Raw genomic sequence first — 13882 nt, forward strand, 5'->3', positions numbered from 1 at the left:
TGGAACTTGCCCTGGGAAGTGCCCTTTTAGGCTTTTAGCCCTTGCCCCAGTCTAAACAAAGGGTCAATGCCTCTTAGGTGGCCTAACCACTCACTAAGTATTTGTATTGATTATTTTCCCTACTGGTTAGCTGACTTGTGTCATGCTGATCTGCACCATTTTTTTTTAGTTTGGTTTGTTGTGAATAAAGTTCCACTTTCTCAAAAAAAAATAATAATCAGTAAATACAATAAATATTAATCATCAAATATCAAAGATATTTTTCTTGTAAAAAAGAAAAAGATATTTTCTTTAAAAGATTATATCGAACTATGAAGATATTATTTTCTCTTTGTTCATCAAATCATATCATAGTGAGGTGTGGTGTTATGGCTAGTTTTTGTTTTTTTGTAATAGGTTTGAAAAGGACATATTTTCAATGAAAATTTAAAGCGCCAAAAAAAAAAAAAAATACTCTATTTGGAAATATTTAAACTACACAATATCATTTTACATTCTAGAATAAAAACACCGATCCGAAGTCTGTATGGTAAATTATGTCCACTCGATTATGCATAGTCTAGTGATAGTGGCAGAGACCAAATCAAAGAATGGGTGGGTTTTATCTTTGAAATTTCATAAGTGCTTATTTTTTTTCTAAAAAAAAAAAAAACTCTTAATAAATAAATGCATATAGCCCAAATATATTATACCCTAAATATTAAGATTATTATTGTTATTATAATAATTAAGTATATAGTAATTGATGCTTGGTTTATAATCAAAGTTTTATGTATGGCACTGGTTTCTTCCCATCCCCACCACAAAACAGTACCATAAAAATATATAATCCAAGTTCATCATGTGACTTGTGTTTTCATACATCTTTATGCTTCCCTTCTAAGAGCTCTTATATATATATATATATATGGTGGACAGAGTTTATGAACTCAGTCCTTCAAGTAACCTTCTCTCTTAAATTATATTATTATATCCAATATTAAACAACATCTGAACATATATATTAATTACCATTTTTGATTATTGGATTAGACACATAATGTATGAATAATTCCCCTTAAATCAAATATTTTAACTTATCTCTTCCGACTGAAGTGCTTTTTTTTTTCTTTTGAAGTTGACAAATTAAGATAAACTAATCACTAATTTAATTAAGGATCGAATATTCTTTTTCATATGTATAGTTTCCAAATTATCCAACTTATAATAACATATGCACAAAGAAAGAAGGAAATGGGATCAACACGTTCTATACTATAAAACTATTGAAATTATTATCTAATTAATCAAATAATTATTATAATAAACTAATAGTAATCTTATGAGCTTGCTAATTTGAATCAGACATGGTTATTAATTAGTGCACGATAAATCTGCTATTTTTTTTTTTTTGGTCAATGGCTTGTTCTAATTAAGCATGAGAATACATACATATAAGTTATTATATATATCCAAAAAGAAAAGAGACTAAAAATTGCAATGTTATTACTTGACGCCATTGCAAGCTAAATTCTCTTGCTAACACCACTTTCGGTGTATTATAATTTCCAACATTATCTTTTAGTATATAAATCAACAAGGCCCTCGACTAAGTTCTCCATCACACAAAAGAAAAAAATGAATCAACTAAGAGTTATTTTCTATACCAATATCTCTGTATCCATTTTCTTATTTCTCAGCTCTTTAATAATCATTGAAGCTAAAAATGACAACTTTATTCGATTCCCACCTGGAAAAATGGTCTTTCCTCCCAACAAACGATCTGACTCAGACCCTCAACAGGTACAATTAATTTACTCAAAATCCCATTGTTTTTAGTTATTTGATAAATGATATAAATATATATAATGGGATTTTGTTTAGGTACATATTTCTTTAATGGGGAAAGATCACATGAGAGTGTCATGGAGTACAAATGAACATTTTCATACACAATCAATAGTGGAATATGGGATAAGACCCAATGAATATAATGCCAGGGCCACCGGAGAATACACATCTTATAGGTACTTCTTCTATAGCTCTGGGAAGATTCACCATGTTACTATTGGACCATTGGAGCCTGCCACCACCTATTACTACCGATGCGGTGGTTCCGGACCGGAGTTCTCCTTTCGAACGCCTCCAGCTGCCTTTCCCCTCCAATTTGTTGTCGTTGGTAAGTTTGTCTTTTCTCTATTGATTAATTAGAAGGTATAATGAAAGGAATATTACTATCTATATATTAATATAGCATATGGTCCCAAACTAGCTATAGACGGTAATAAGTTAGGTTTTAAATTACATCAACTATTTTATGATGAAATTATAAATTTTATGGATTTTTTATCCTATTAATTTGTGTAAAAATATGATACATTTTATGAGAAAAAATTAATAAAAAATTGAAAAATACATGTAAGAGTAATCAAATTCCCTTAAAGTAACTAAAGATAACCAGTTACTTTATACTTTTTTTTTTTACTTTTTTTTTTATAAATTTTTCCAAAAAAAAAAAAAAAAATTGTAATAATAAATTATATTTTTAAACCTATACCTTAAAACCCATAAAAATGAAATTCTCATCTTATTTTATTTGATTTCATATATTTTAATTAATTTAACAAGTATAATATTGAAAAATATTAATTAAACATATAATAAATATGTTGAATACCTTGATACTTATTACCCTTTTGAAAGAGCAAGTGTGTTTAGATAAAGTTACTAATCTACAAGCACCAAACAACAGCCTTTAATTTTCCTTTATGCAATTATATAACCTTTTTGAGGTGAGTGATGGAGTGAGTTAGACGAGGGTTTTTGTTGCTTTAAGCCCACGGGAAATTGGCAAAAACTAATTTGAAGAGTGTAAATTACGTGCTATTAAAGCAACTTTAATTAGAAAGTTACATAAACAAAACAGACTAATATTCTAAGATTCAGATTTCAATTAAGGAATGTATATAACATGAGGGTGAGTTTGTCTTCTTATAATTCTAAGTATATATAAGACACACAATATTTAATTATATTTATAAATCATAATCTATTCATTTTTTGCGTATGGCAATGACATAGCCACTCTCTTTGGCAGCATCAACTAATTTGTGTTATTGTGATGTAATAACTCAAAATAAAAATTATGAAAAAATATATTTCATAAAAAATGTGGAAATACTTTTAGTCACCATCTAGCTAAAAATATCAATTTTAAAACATTTATTTACAATTTTAACATATACCACATTGCATGTGTTTAACCTTAATAATATTACAAATCATTTTAAGCAATCTTTAACTTTTAATTAAGAAAAACTAATTAATGCTTAATTAGGATAATCATATACATGTGCAATGACAGTTTAATAAATTAATTTGTGCGCACGTGAAGTCCAAAATAGATTCTGTATTTTTTAAAATGATAAAAATAAAATTCTAAACTGATTTTTTTGTTAAAATAAAATTTAATAATTATTCAACTTAGAATTGTTATGACAAACTAGTTAAATTTTCTGCATCTGTTCATGTTAAGAATTGTCTTCAAGTTGGTTACATTAAAATTTTTTTTATAGAAAATTGAGCTCAGGATCCTATTTGTACCATTATAAAAAATACATAGTTCATTTTATCATTTAATAAAACAGATGGTCAAATCTATAACTTTTACAAAGCACGTGGTCCAAAATGGTATTTACCTTTTTTATATATATATATATTTTATTTACAATTTTATGGCTTAAAGTTTTTACTTATAAAAGAAGAGTTTTATTTACACCCCACTAAATTATAAGTACACTTTAATATTTAAAAAATAATAAATTTAATATAATTTTTAAAAATTACTCTTAATTTTTTTTTAAAAAAAAAATTATCATGTTATTTTGTGTTAATTTCAATTTTTATTTTAATTTTATTTGCATAATTTTTGTTAAACCATGTATATTTTTTTTTCTTATAAAATTTTGTATAATTTTTTATTTTAATTTTTTGTTATAATATTTAAAATATTATTTATTTTTATTTAATGAGTATATTTTTTAAGAATATGAATTGAAAGGAAAAAAATTAAAATACTAATATAATTAAAGATTTATATTTTATGTAAAATAAAAATTATTAAAATGTGCATTTATAAATATTTAAAGTACAAATAAAAGTTTATGAAATTATAATTGTAAAGTTTTCAAATTACAAAACTATGTTTTCTCTACGAAAAAAGTAAAAAAAAAAAACAACTAAAAATGTGAAATCAATCTCACCATAATTATAATCAATAATAGATAAATTATGAAAGTAATTAAAAAATAATTTCTTGATAATTATAATACAACAAGAAAAAATAACAGTTTTATTAAAAAGTATTTTTGTAAATAAAAAAATTTACAAAGTAAAAATAATAATAAAAAAAATTAAAGTATTTTTGTTATTTTTTTTTTTGTTAAATTTTTCAAAATAATGTCACTTACACTCGAGAGCTATGTAGATAACTAGATATGTATCCAAAACGACATTGTAATAGCTAAAAACGACATTGTAATAGCTAAAAACGAGGTCGTTTTTAACAGGAGACCTAGGCCAAACGGAATGGACCGCATCGACTCTGAAACACATAGATAGCAAAAACTACGACGTTTTGTTACTCCCAGGAGATCTCTCCTACGCCGACACACACCAGCCACTATGGGATTCCTTCGGCCGATTAGTGGAGCCCTACGCCAGCCGCCGCCCATGGATGGTCACCCAAGGCAATCACGAGGTGGAGACCATCCCAATCATCTTCCCCCATCCATTCAAGGCCTACAATGCCAGGTGGCCCATGCCCTACCTACAGAGTGCCTCCACCTCAAACCTTTACTACTCCTTCGAGATCGCCGGTTCTCACGTTATTATGCTCGGTTCCTACACCGATTTCGACTCCGATTCCGATCAGTTCAAGTGGCTAGCCGCCGATCTGGCCGGAATCGATAGAGTGAAGACACCGTGGGTGTTCGCGTTGGTGCACGCGCCGTGGTATAACACGAATTTGGCTCATCGTGGTGAAGGGGAGAGTATGAGGAAAGCTTTGGAAGAGTTGCTTTATAAGGCTCGGGTTGATGTCGTTTTCGCTGGTCATGTTCATGCCTATGAACGTTTTGTAAGTTTTTCTTTTTTATTTATTTCTTTTTAGAAAATGGTTCAATTCTTTATTTTTTTTTAATTAATTATTTAAGGTTATAATTTATATTTTATGACTTTAATCTGATTTTTTTTTTTTTTTTGGAGTAATAATTGGTTTTTGTGGTTTGATTTTTTTAGACAAGGATTTACGACAATAAAGCTGAGTCGTGTGGTCCAATGTACGTGACCATTGGTGACGGTGGGAACAGAGAGGGACTTGCATTAGCGTAAGCTATTTCTTTCATTATATAAAAAAATTTACTTTATTTTTTAATAAAATTTTTTACATTATATGAAATAATTAAATAATCTATTAACTTTAACTAAAATAAGGAGCATTATGAACAAAAAAGAAAAAGAGGATTATTATTCTTTTATTTTATTTTATTTTATTTTAAATAAAATGAACATTGCTTGAAATTTAGAAAGTATAAAGTTAAAATAAGCTCTATAATAATTTCTTCTTCTTTTGAAAAAGCTAAAATAACTTTTTTTAAATAGCACGTTTTGGTTGTTCTTAAAAAAAATAAAAAATAGCTCTTTTGTTGTTGCTTCCATATACTATGTTATTGGATACTGAGGCCCAATAGGCTTTTTAATTGGGGTACGTAATTTTATGAGTGACACAAAATATGTAAATATATGCAGATTCGAAAATCCTCCTTCACCTCTATCATTGTTCAGAGAAGCAAGCTTCGGACATGGGAGATTGACTGTGGTGAATGAGACACATGCACATTGGTCATGGCACCGTAACAACGACTTGGACTCAGTCGAGGCAGATCACTTGTGGTTTCAAAGCTTAAGTACCACCACCAATTGCTGCCACCAAAATTCTCAATCACCATCCTCTTCTACTACTCATAATGATGAGCTATAATGTCACTCGCATAAAAAAAAAAAAGAATGCATGCACTCCATTATATTAATTTTGACAGAATAGTTATATTAAAAAATCAAAAGTTAACAAAAAAGTGCATAATATTCATATTAGAGTTCTGATAATGATCATGAAGTCGGAAGATTATAAGTCAAGTTAATTATGGGGTTTATTTCATTTCACTCTTTGATATTTTCTTGTTGACTATATTGACAATGGTTTTGCTCTTGTGTTAATTAGATGGACGGCTGATTTGTATGGTTAGCAAATATTTTGTAACTAGGAAATATAAATTATTCTCTATAAAAATACTTTTTTTTTTTTTGAAATTAAACTCTTATTAACAAGAACCAGAGTTTAATACAAATCAATAAACAAAATGAAAAATTCTCAATCTAAGCTAATTCACCATCCACCCTAAGTGCATGCACAACTAATTCATGAGAAACAGACATGAACTAGGGATGCCTCAGGAAAACTGGAAAGTAAACTAACAAAAAAACTAAAAAACCTAGCTCATTACAACAGAAAGAGCGTTTTTGAACCGTAGAAACCAAAGCTAAACAATCAAACTCCACATAACTAAAAGGAAGAGCAACGAGTGAAACCAATCCACAGCACTACCACTAAGGCTAATGCTCCTGCTTGACTGACTAAGAAGTAACCAATAAGTTTAGATCTTCTGCAATGTGTGAATTTCCACCTTTGAAGTAAAGATAAACAACCTACAAAACACCAAAAAAAAAAAGAGGTAAGCATTTAACTTATAAAAAATAAACTAAATTTAAAAACCAAAGTTTCAATATAGCAATTAAAATAAGAAGAAAGACTTATCTGTGATATTCATTGATCCTCCAATAATCTTTAATGTTTCTAAAGATATATCTATACACTTGAATAAGCTTCCTATCTTTTAAGCTATACAACCTATATTTAACTATATGTTTACATCATTTATAATTTTCAAGATAGTAAAACAACTACTATTATGTACACTATTGTTCATGTTCTTCCACAGCATATAAATTATAGCAGAAAGAATCAAGTTGATGATACCTGAAACCTTCCCTGTCACCCAACAAACCCATTTGTTATACTCAATCGGCCAAGCCCCAAAACCAACCATCGACCACCTCTTTCACAACTGCCTTGGAAACGACACAGCCAAAAAAGAGATGTTAATGACTCTCCTCCTCTTCACAACAAACAGGGCAGATAGTTGTGTCTAGCTCTATGTGGAATCTAATGAATTTATCTCTTGTAAGGAGATGGCCATGAACCACTTGCCAAAAAATAAACTTATGCTTAGGAAGGGATAAATTACACCAGACAGCTTTGTAGAACACATCTATTTCATGCTGAATTAACCAATTATAGAGTCTAGTTATAAGAAACTTACCTCTACGAACAGCAGCAACAATACTATTCGTGCAAAATTTCTTCTTTAATTGGCAAATTTTCTTCCAATACCAACTTGCATCTACCTTCAAGTCATATTTCCAAAAGTCAGCCCCCTTCAAATAGATGTCATTTATCCATTTAACCCAAAGAATGTCATGCTTATCCATGATAGCCTAAATGAACTTTTTAAGAATAGATCTATTCCAATTAGAACCAATTTTGAACCCAAGGCCGCCAAAAGATTTAGGGAGGCAAACCTTGTCCCAAGAAGCCAAGTGAATCTTACTTTTCTCTCCCTTAACCCCCCATAAAAAGCCCCTACAAAGCTGCTCAACTTCCTTAATTATACTCTGAGGAAGTATGAAAATGTTCATCCAATAGTTCTAAATGTTGGGTTTTATGCCCTAAATAAAACTCCATTTCAATGTAATCTCTATTCTTTTAAATATCAATAAAGAAACAGAAGTATTTATCACCCATTTGTGTGTCATTTGGTTCATGTTATCATTTACTTGTCTAATTGATTTATAAATTCATCCAAACCATTTTCACATTTATATTCTTGTTTATTGTGTCGTCAACACAGTGGAAAGTAATCAAGATTATGTGATTGAATGTATATTCCTAGATTTATCAGAACACAGGGTTTAACTGATATGAGAATCTACAACATAGTTTACTTGCACTGTGGATAAGTGATATGTTCTTTTCAGAGCGTTGGTTAAAGTAAAGCTTGAGTTGGATGCATGGAGTATGCATCGGAAGGGACCGATATTGAATTTTGTTCTAGATATATTAAACTTGCCGTAGTATCTGTTCAATTCAATATCACCTAGTTGATCCTAGATCAAATGATCTTAATCCTGATATGTTTAGGTTCAATCTCAAAAGTATTACACATGTTCCTTAATTTGTTAGTTAAGCCCACTTTCGGGTGAGGGTAATACGTACTTTTTGGGAACATGGTAGTGCAATTGAGTGGGAGCGCTAAACGTAAAGATGGAGTCTATAGCTTCTATCTGGCAAATAGAAAGTGAAATGATGATTTCCTTCGAGCTTAGCTAAACAGAGATAAATGGTTGAGTACTCATTTCACTTAGCTGAAATATCATTTATACAGAGCTAAGTGTTTTAAGGATAAAATACATTGAAAGAATTTAAGGTATTTTGGATTCATATTCAATGTAAATCATCTATAGAGGGTCATTGATCAAATTAGGATTATAACAATGGATAATTAATAGCGTATCTATATGGTGGAATATATAGAGCGTTATATATGACTGAGAGTGCAATTCTAAGTTCCAAGAGTGGATGCAACAAGGAATTAATAAGCTAGTGAATTTACTTGGTAAATTCTTGATCAGCTTATTGGAAGCTCGGATATATAGGCTCATGGTCCCCATACTAGTTGAGACAATACTGCTTGTAAGACTCATTTAATTGATTATGATTAATCAATTATAATTCTAAAATTAGACTATGTCTAGTTTATGAATTTTCATTAAGCAAGGGCATAATTGTGAAGAAAAAGTTTCTAGGGTACATTTGTTAATTAAGAGACTTTGGTTAGTCTAATTAATAACTATATTTAATGACATTATTATTTAATAATTAATTTTAGTTATTAAATAATTAATATTGGCATTTAAATGGTTAAATTGGAAAATTGGCGTTTTTGAGAAAATGAGATGCAGAAATGATAAAAACAGCAAAATTGCAAAAGTGGGGCCCATTATCCACATTCATGGCCGGCCAGTCTTATAGGGTTTTATCATTTATTTTTTCATTATTTTAATGCCAAATAATTCTAACTCTACCCTAGTGGTTTGCTATAAATAGGTAGTGATGGCTTCAGTTGAATATACATCTTTCTTCAGAAAACTGAGTGCCTTCTCTCCCTAAACCTAGCCGCCACTTTAAGCCTTCTTCTTCACCATTAAAATTCGAAACCCTTGAGTGATAGAGTAGTGCCCACACACATCAAGTGGTACCTCAATCATAGTGTGGAAGATCGTGAAGAATCCAGATTCAACAAGAAGGACATTCGGGCTCAGATCTTGATAATACTCTGCAACAGAAAGGATACAAGGGTTAGAGATCTGAGTGGAAGGAGACATTATATTCCGTTGCAACCACTGTAAGGTTTCTCATACTTTATATGTGTTTATTTATAATCGTTTTAGAAGTTCATATTTAGGTTGTTAAATAACATACCTGTGAGTAGATCTAAGATCCTGATAAAATAATTCCAACACTAAAGCCCCAAGAGAACAGAATGGATAAGTTGAATTCAGCCAGCATATGACTCAGCCTCAGTTTGATCTTCTTAAGAATTGCATCCCAATCTTCTCGCCTCCACTTGGTTGGCCTAAGCGGGACCCCAAGATATCTGAGAGGGAAAGATCCCTCAACAAATTGTAACATATCCAAAATCTTAGCTTTAACATTGGGGTTAACACCACCAAAATAAACTTGGGATTTAGCCTCATTAGGATATAAACCTGTAACCTCCGAGAAGCTTTGCAAAGTAACTTGAAGATGATGAACTGCAGTAGGAGTCTCTTTGCAAAAAATAATTAAATCATCCACAAAGAAAAGACTAACCAACTTGAGATTCTTGCACTTAAAATGAAATCTAAACGATTTTTCAGTAGTCTCCAACATCAACCTTCTTGTAAGATACTCCATAATGAGCACAAACAATAAAGGCGACATCGGATCCCCTTCTTCATAATCGTATAAGAGGTACCCTTCAAGCAGATCATGTTATTGTATATTATTTTTATTAGGGGTGTTCGCGGTGCGGGTAGTGCGGTTTTGACCATTTTTTCAAACCAACCCGGACATGTAATTTTTTTAATTTCTCAAACCGCACACGCACCACGAAAATAAAAAACTGTAGAAATCGCACCGCAAAAAATGATGTGGTGCAGTGCGGTTTTTGCGATTTCTGCAGTTTGGACTACCACTAATAATTAAACTATCACAAATACAACAAAGTTGAGCAATACTTGTCAAAAATACTATAAGACTTGTAAATAAATATGAAAAAAAAAAATAGTTTTAATAATACAATAATTAGTGGGCTTTGGGTTAGACATTCATAGATTGAACCTAAATAAATATAAAAAATTGGTATTTTTATAATATGCGGTGCGGTATGGTTTGAACCGCATATTATCAATTTAAAACCGCAAACCGTACTGCGCGATTTAGGAAAAATTCAAACCACGACCGCACTGCAAAAAATTTTAAACTGTATTTTTTTTTTTTTTGTTGTGGTACGGGTAGTTTGAGCAGTTTGATAAATACCCTTAATTTTTATGTTGTTTTGACATTATTTGAATATTATTTTCTTATTATTTTTTGGTAATTTCCTTATTATTTCTGTGTTGTTTTTATAGAATGAAAATTTAAAAGAAAAATATTTGAATGTAAAAGTGTAAAAAATTTACTAAAAATAATATATTGTGTAAATTTCCTTAAAAACATTAGGATTAGGTTGATGAAGTTATAAGGTTGGAATTATTATTATTATTATTATTATTTATTTGGCAAAATGAAAAATTTGAATTGTAAACAAAAAAAGAAAGGATATTAAATTATAAATAACAAAATAATTTGGATAATTGCAATTCGAAGTAATATCGAAACTTTAAGTAATGGAGTAAGAACAGATCTTTTGGCCATTATAAACGCTGTCTGATCACGTAATCAAAGACCTCACCACAACACATTTTGATTCTCAAATAAACGACAAAAGGGCACCCAGTCTTTTATAAAATATAATTAACTTAAACGACAATTTAGCAAAACAATAAAAGCTTAAACGACAAATAAGATGTTTTCAAACAATGACAATATCAAAGCACCAACAGAATAGAGCCAACTCATCGTTCAAATTTAATAATAATAATAATAAAAAAAAAAAAAAAGCTTCAAACTCAAATAGAAGAATCTACACGGAATTGACACAATTTTTTTTTCTTTTTCTTTTTTAAATTTATACAAATGCAAAGCCCACTGAAATAACCGTACTTATTCTCAAAGTTAATTTTTTTTAAAATTAAAAAAAAAAAGCCAGACAGACAGACAGAGACAAATTTAATATATATTTTTATAATATATATGATCATTATCTTCCACCATCTCGATACGTGATCATAACCCCACGATGGAATAATCGCTTACGATCAACGCCGTCCATCAACCTAATCGATTTCTCTAGAAACCCACTTCACCAAATATCATCATCAACGGTCCAGATTGAATCATCATATCTTGTCTAGCTTCTCAGCTTTGACAAGTGGATTCGCTCTCGCTATCTCTTCTCTCCCAACCCTCTTGAAATCGAAACTGCACCCGTGCTTTTCCGGGTACCTGTGGACCCCACAGAACGTGGTCCCACACCTGCACTTGAACCCGGTCAACCCGACCCGTTTTTTACAAACCAAACAACGATTCGGTTGCGAAACGACCGCCTCAGTCGCCATCTCCGGTAACTTCAACTCCGGCACAGGCGGCGAGAGAGCTTCGATCTGAAACACCGGCGGCGAAGACGGAGCCGAACGCGGAGAAGGCAAAGACGATGACGATGATGTGGAAGCAGAAGCTGCAGCGGCGGAGAGAGAGTTTTCAACGGTGGTTTTGATCGAGGCTTCTTGTTGTTCCTTCAGATAAAGATCTCTGTAACATTTGGAACAGAGATTCATGGTGCCTGGACTTCCAAAGAAGCCACAGTTGTTCACGCAGAGGCGGTGACCCTCCGGTGCTTGACATCTGTGTTCCTCCGCCATATTATATTTGATGTCGTAATCGAGAAAAGCGATCGATCTGCAGAAAAAAAATTGTTAAAAAAATTACAGATCTATAAGTTTTTCTTTTTATTTTTCTCACCAACCAAACAGAAACTGCGAGAAAATATATAAAGAAGATTGTAGTAACTTATACCTGAGGATGATGATTAATTTGGAGGATCTGAATGAAAGAAAAGAATTGATTTTAAGATTAGAGAAAGAAAAACAGAGAGAGAATCTTAACGAGGAAGGAAAGAAGGGAAATATTGAAGGGTGAGAATGTGTAAGAATAATAAAGGGAGAGAAAGAAAGAAAAAAGGAAAGAAAAGAAAGGAAGGAACGACGAAAAAGGGACAAAAATGAGAATTAAATTTCTTTTTTTTTTTCTAAATTAAAAAATAAAATGGGTATAATAATATATAATAATTAGGTATTTAATAAAATTAATTGTAATAAAATAGTGCTAAATATCTTTGGGAGACAGGCTGGAGGTCCCCAAATTGGAGGTATAGTACAACTTATTGAAATAGGCATCCATCCATATCTTTTTTCCAACAAGCTCCTTTATATATTTTTAAATTAATAATAATAATAATAAATTAATTAATAATTATAAAGCAAACGCAATGGAAAAATTTAGGATCTTTTTTACTTTGATATTTTAAAATAATTTTTTTTACGAAATTATTTATAAAAATCTAATTAATAAAGCAACTTAAATAGTAATTAAAATTGGCATAAAACATAACAACTCAAATTATAAATTTAGAAAAAAAATTAAAAAATAATGTAACTCATTTTTTTTTCTTTCCTTTTTTATTGGGTAGTTGTCTTTTTTTTCTTTTTCTTTTTTGTAAAGTTAGAAAATCAATTAACTAATTAAGTTAATTGAGAGTTTTGTTTTTCCTGTTTTCTTTGGATAATTTTTTTTTTTTTTTAATTTTAGAATCAGGACTCAGGGGACGTTTTTTTTATTATTTTAGAAGAAAATTTAAGGAAATAAATAAAAAAGGAAAAGAAATATGATGATGGTGGCGTTGGTTTTAGTAACACGTGGCAGTTTGTGAATGGTAATGGGTATTGACAAAATGTAGTGGTCCTGTTTTACGAGGTTAGGCGTGTTATTTATTTTATTTATTCTTTTTTTAGAAAATTATTTCTTTATAATTTTAAATTTTAGTTGTTGATGATTGTACCTGTCGTTTAATGCCTCTGCTTATCTGCTTAGCTGGGTTTTTTTTTATTTATTTTTGTCAGAAAAAAAAAAAGAAAATTCCTCTTACTTTACTATGGGCGATGATGATTGGATTGAACCCGTCTAAATTGCATCACTAGTATGTCTATTTTATTTTTTAAAAAATTTTAAATATTTAGATTCTATGGAGTTTGTAATTAAAATTATTAATACAACAACGTGTAATAAAATGGTATATTTTTCTTTACTATTCAGAATAATAATAATAATAATAATAATATTTACGCGTGGTCGTTGTGGTAATATATATGGGATTATGTTCTTAGCATAATTCCAAACAGAGACTCTAGAATGATCCATTAGTTTATTTATTAAAAAGAACTTTTGTTCCATCCAAAAAAAATTATTTATTAAAATCGAATTATTTTATGATATAATCTTAGATGAAATAATATTACAAATTTAGTT

The 13882-nt window shown here is 30.1% G+C and overlaps 2 protein-coding genes across 2 annotated transcripts; one reads left to right on the forward strand and one right to left on the reverse strand.

Moving 5' to 3' along the window:
• Window positions 1–1480: 1480 nt before the first annotated feature.
• Window positions 1481–6288, forward strand: LOC115711689 (purple acid phosphatase 22). The gene is made up of 5 exons (XM_030640071.2): window positions 1481–1782; window positions 1864–2158; window positions 4548–5116; window positions 5278–5366; window positions 5788–6288. The coding sequence occupies exons 1-5, from the start codon at window positions 1618–1620 to the stop codon at window positions 6017–6019; spliced, it is 1350 nt and encodes a 449-aa protein (XP_030495931.2). The 5' UTR covers window positions 1481–1617; the 3' UTR covers window positions 6020–6288.
• A 5103-nt stretch (window positions 6289–11391) lies between these two features.
• Window positions 11392–12756, reverse strand: LOC115709437 (zinc finger A20 and AN1 domain-containing stress-associated protein 4). The gene is made up of 2 exons (XM_030637544.2): window positions 12374–12756; window positions 11392–12256 (listed from the first exon to the last, which is right to left on the reverse strand). Exon 2 carries the CDS (start codon window positions 12217–12219, stop codon window positions 11698–11700), a length of 522 nt encoding a protein of 173 aa, XP_030493404.1. The 5' UTR covers window positions 12220–12256; window positions 12374–12756; the 3' UTR covers window positions 11392–11697.
• Window positions 12757–13882: the final 1126 nt, after the last annotated feature.

Source organism: Cannabis sativa, chromosome 3 (assembly GCF_029168945.1).
Source record: "Cannabis sativa cultivar Pink pepper isolate KNU-18-1 chromosome 3, ASM2916894v1, whole genome shotgun sequence".
Lineage (NCBI taxonomy): Eukaryota > Viridiplantae > Streptophyta > Magnoliopsida > Rosales > Cannabaceae > Cannabis > Cannabis sativa.

What these genes read in the sequence shown, in the direction of transcription:
- LOC115711689 (XM_030640071.2), top strand. Translation starts at nt 1,618, where the DNA reads ATGAATCAACTAAGAGTTATTTTCTATACCAATATCTCTGTATCCATT. An exon ending in TTCATGCCTATGAACGTTTT is followed by an intron (nt 5,117 to 5,277) that starts GTAAGTTTTTCT and finishes TGATTTTTTTAG; the next exon opens with ACAAGGATTTACGACAATAA. An exon ending in AGAGAGGGACTTGCATTAGC is followed by an intron (nt 5,367 to 5,787) that starts GTAAGCTATTTC and finishes AAATATATGCAG; the next exon opens with ATTCGAAAATCCTCCTTCAC.
- LOC115709437 (XM_030637544.2), bottom strand. Translation starts at nt 12,219, where the DNA reads ATGGCGGAGGAACACAGATGTCAAGCACCGGAGGGTCACCGCCTCTGC.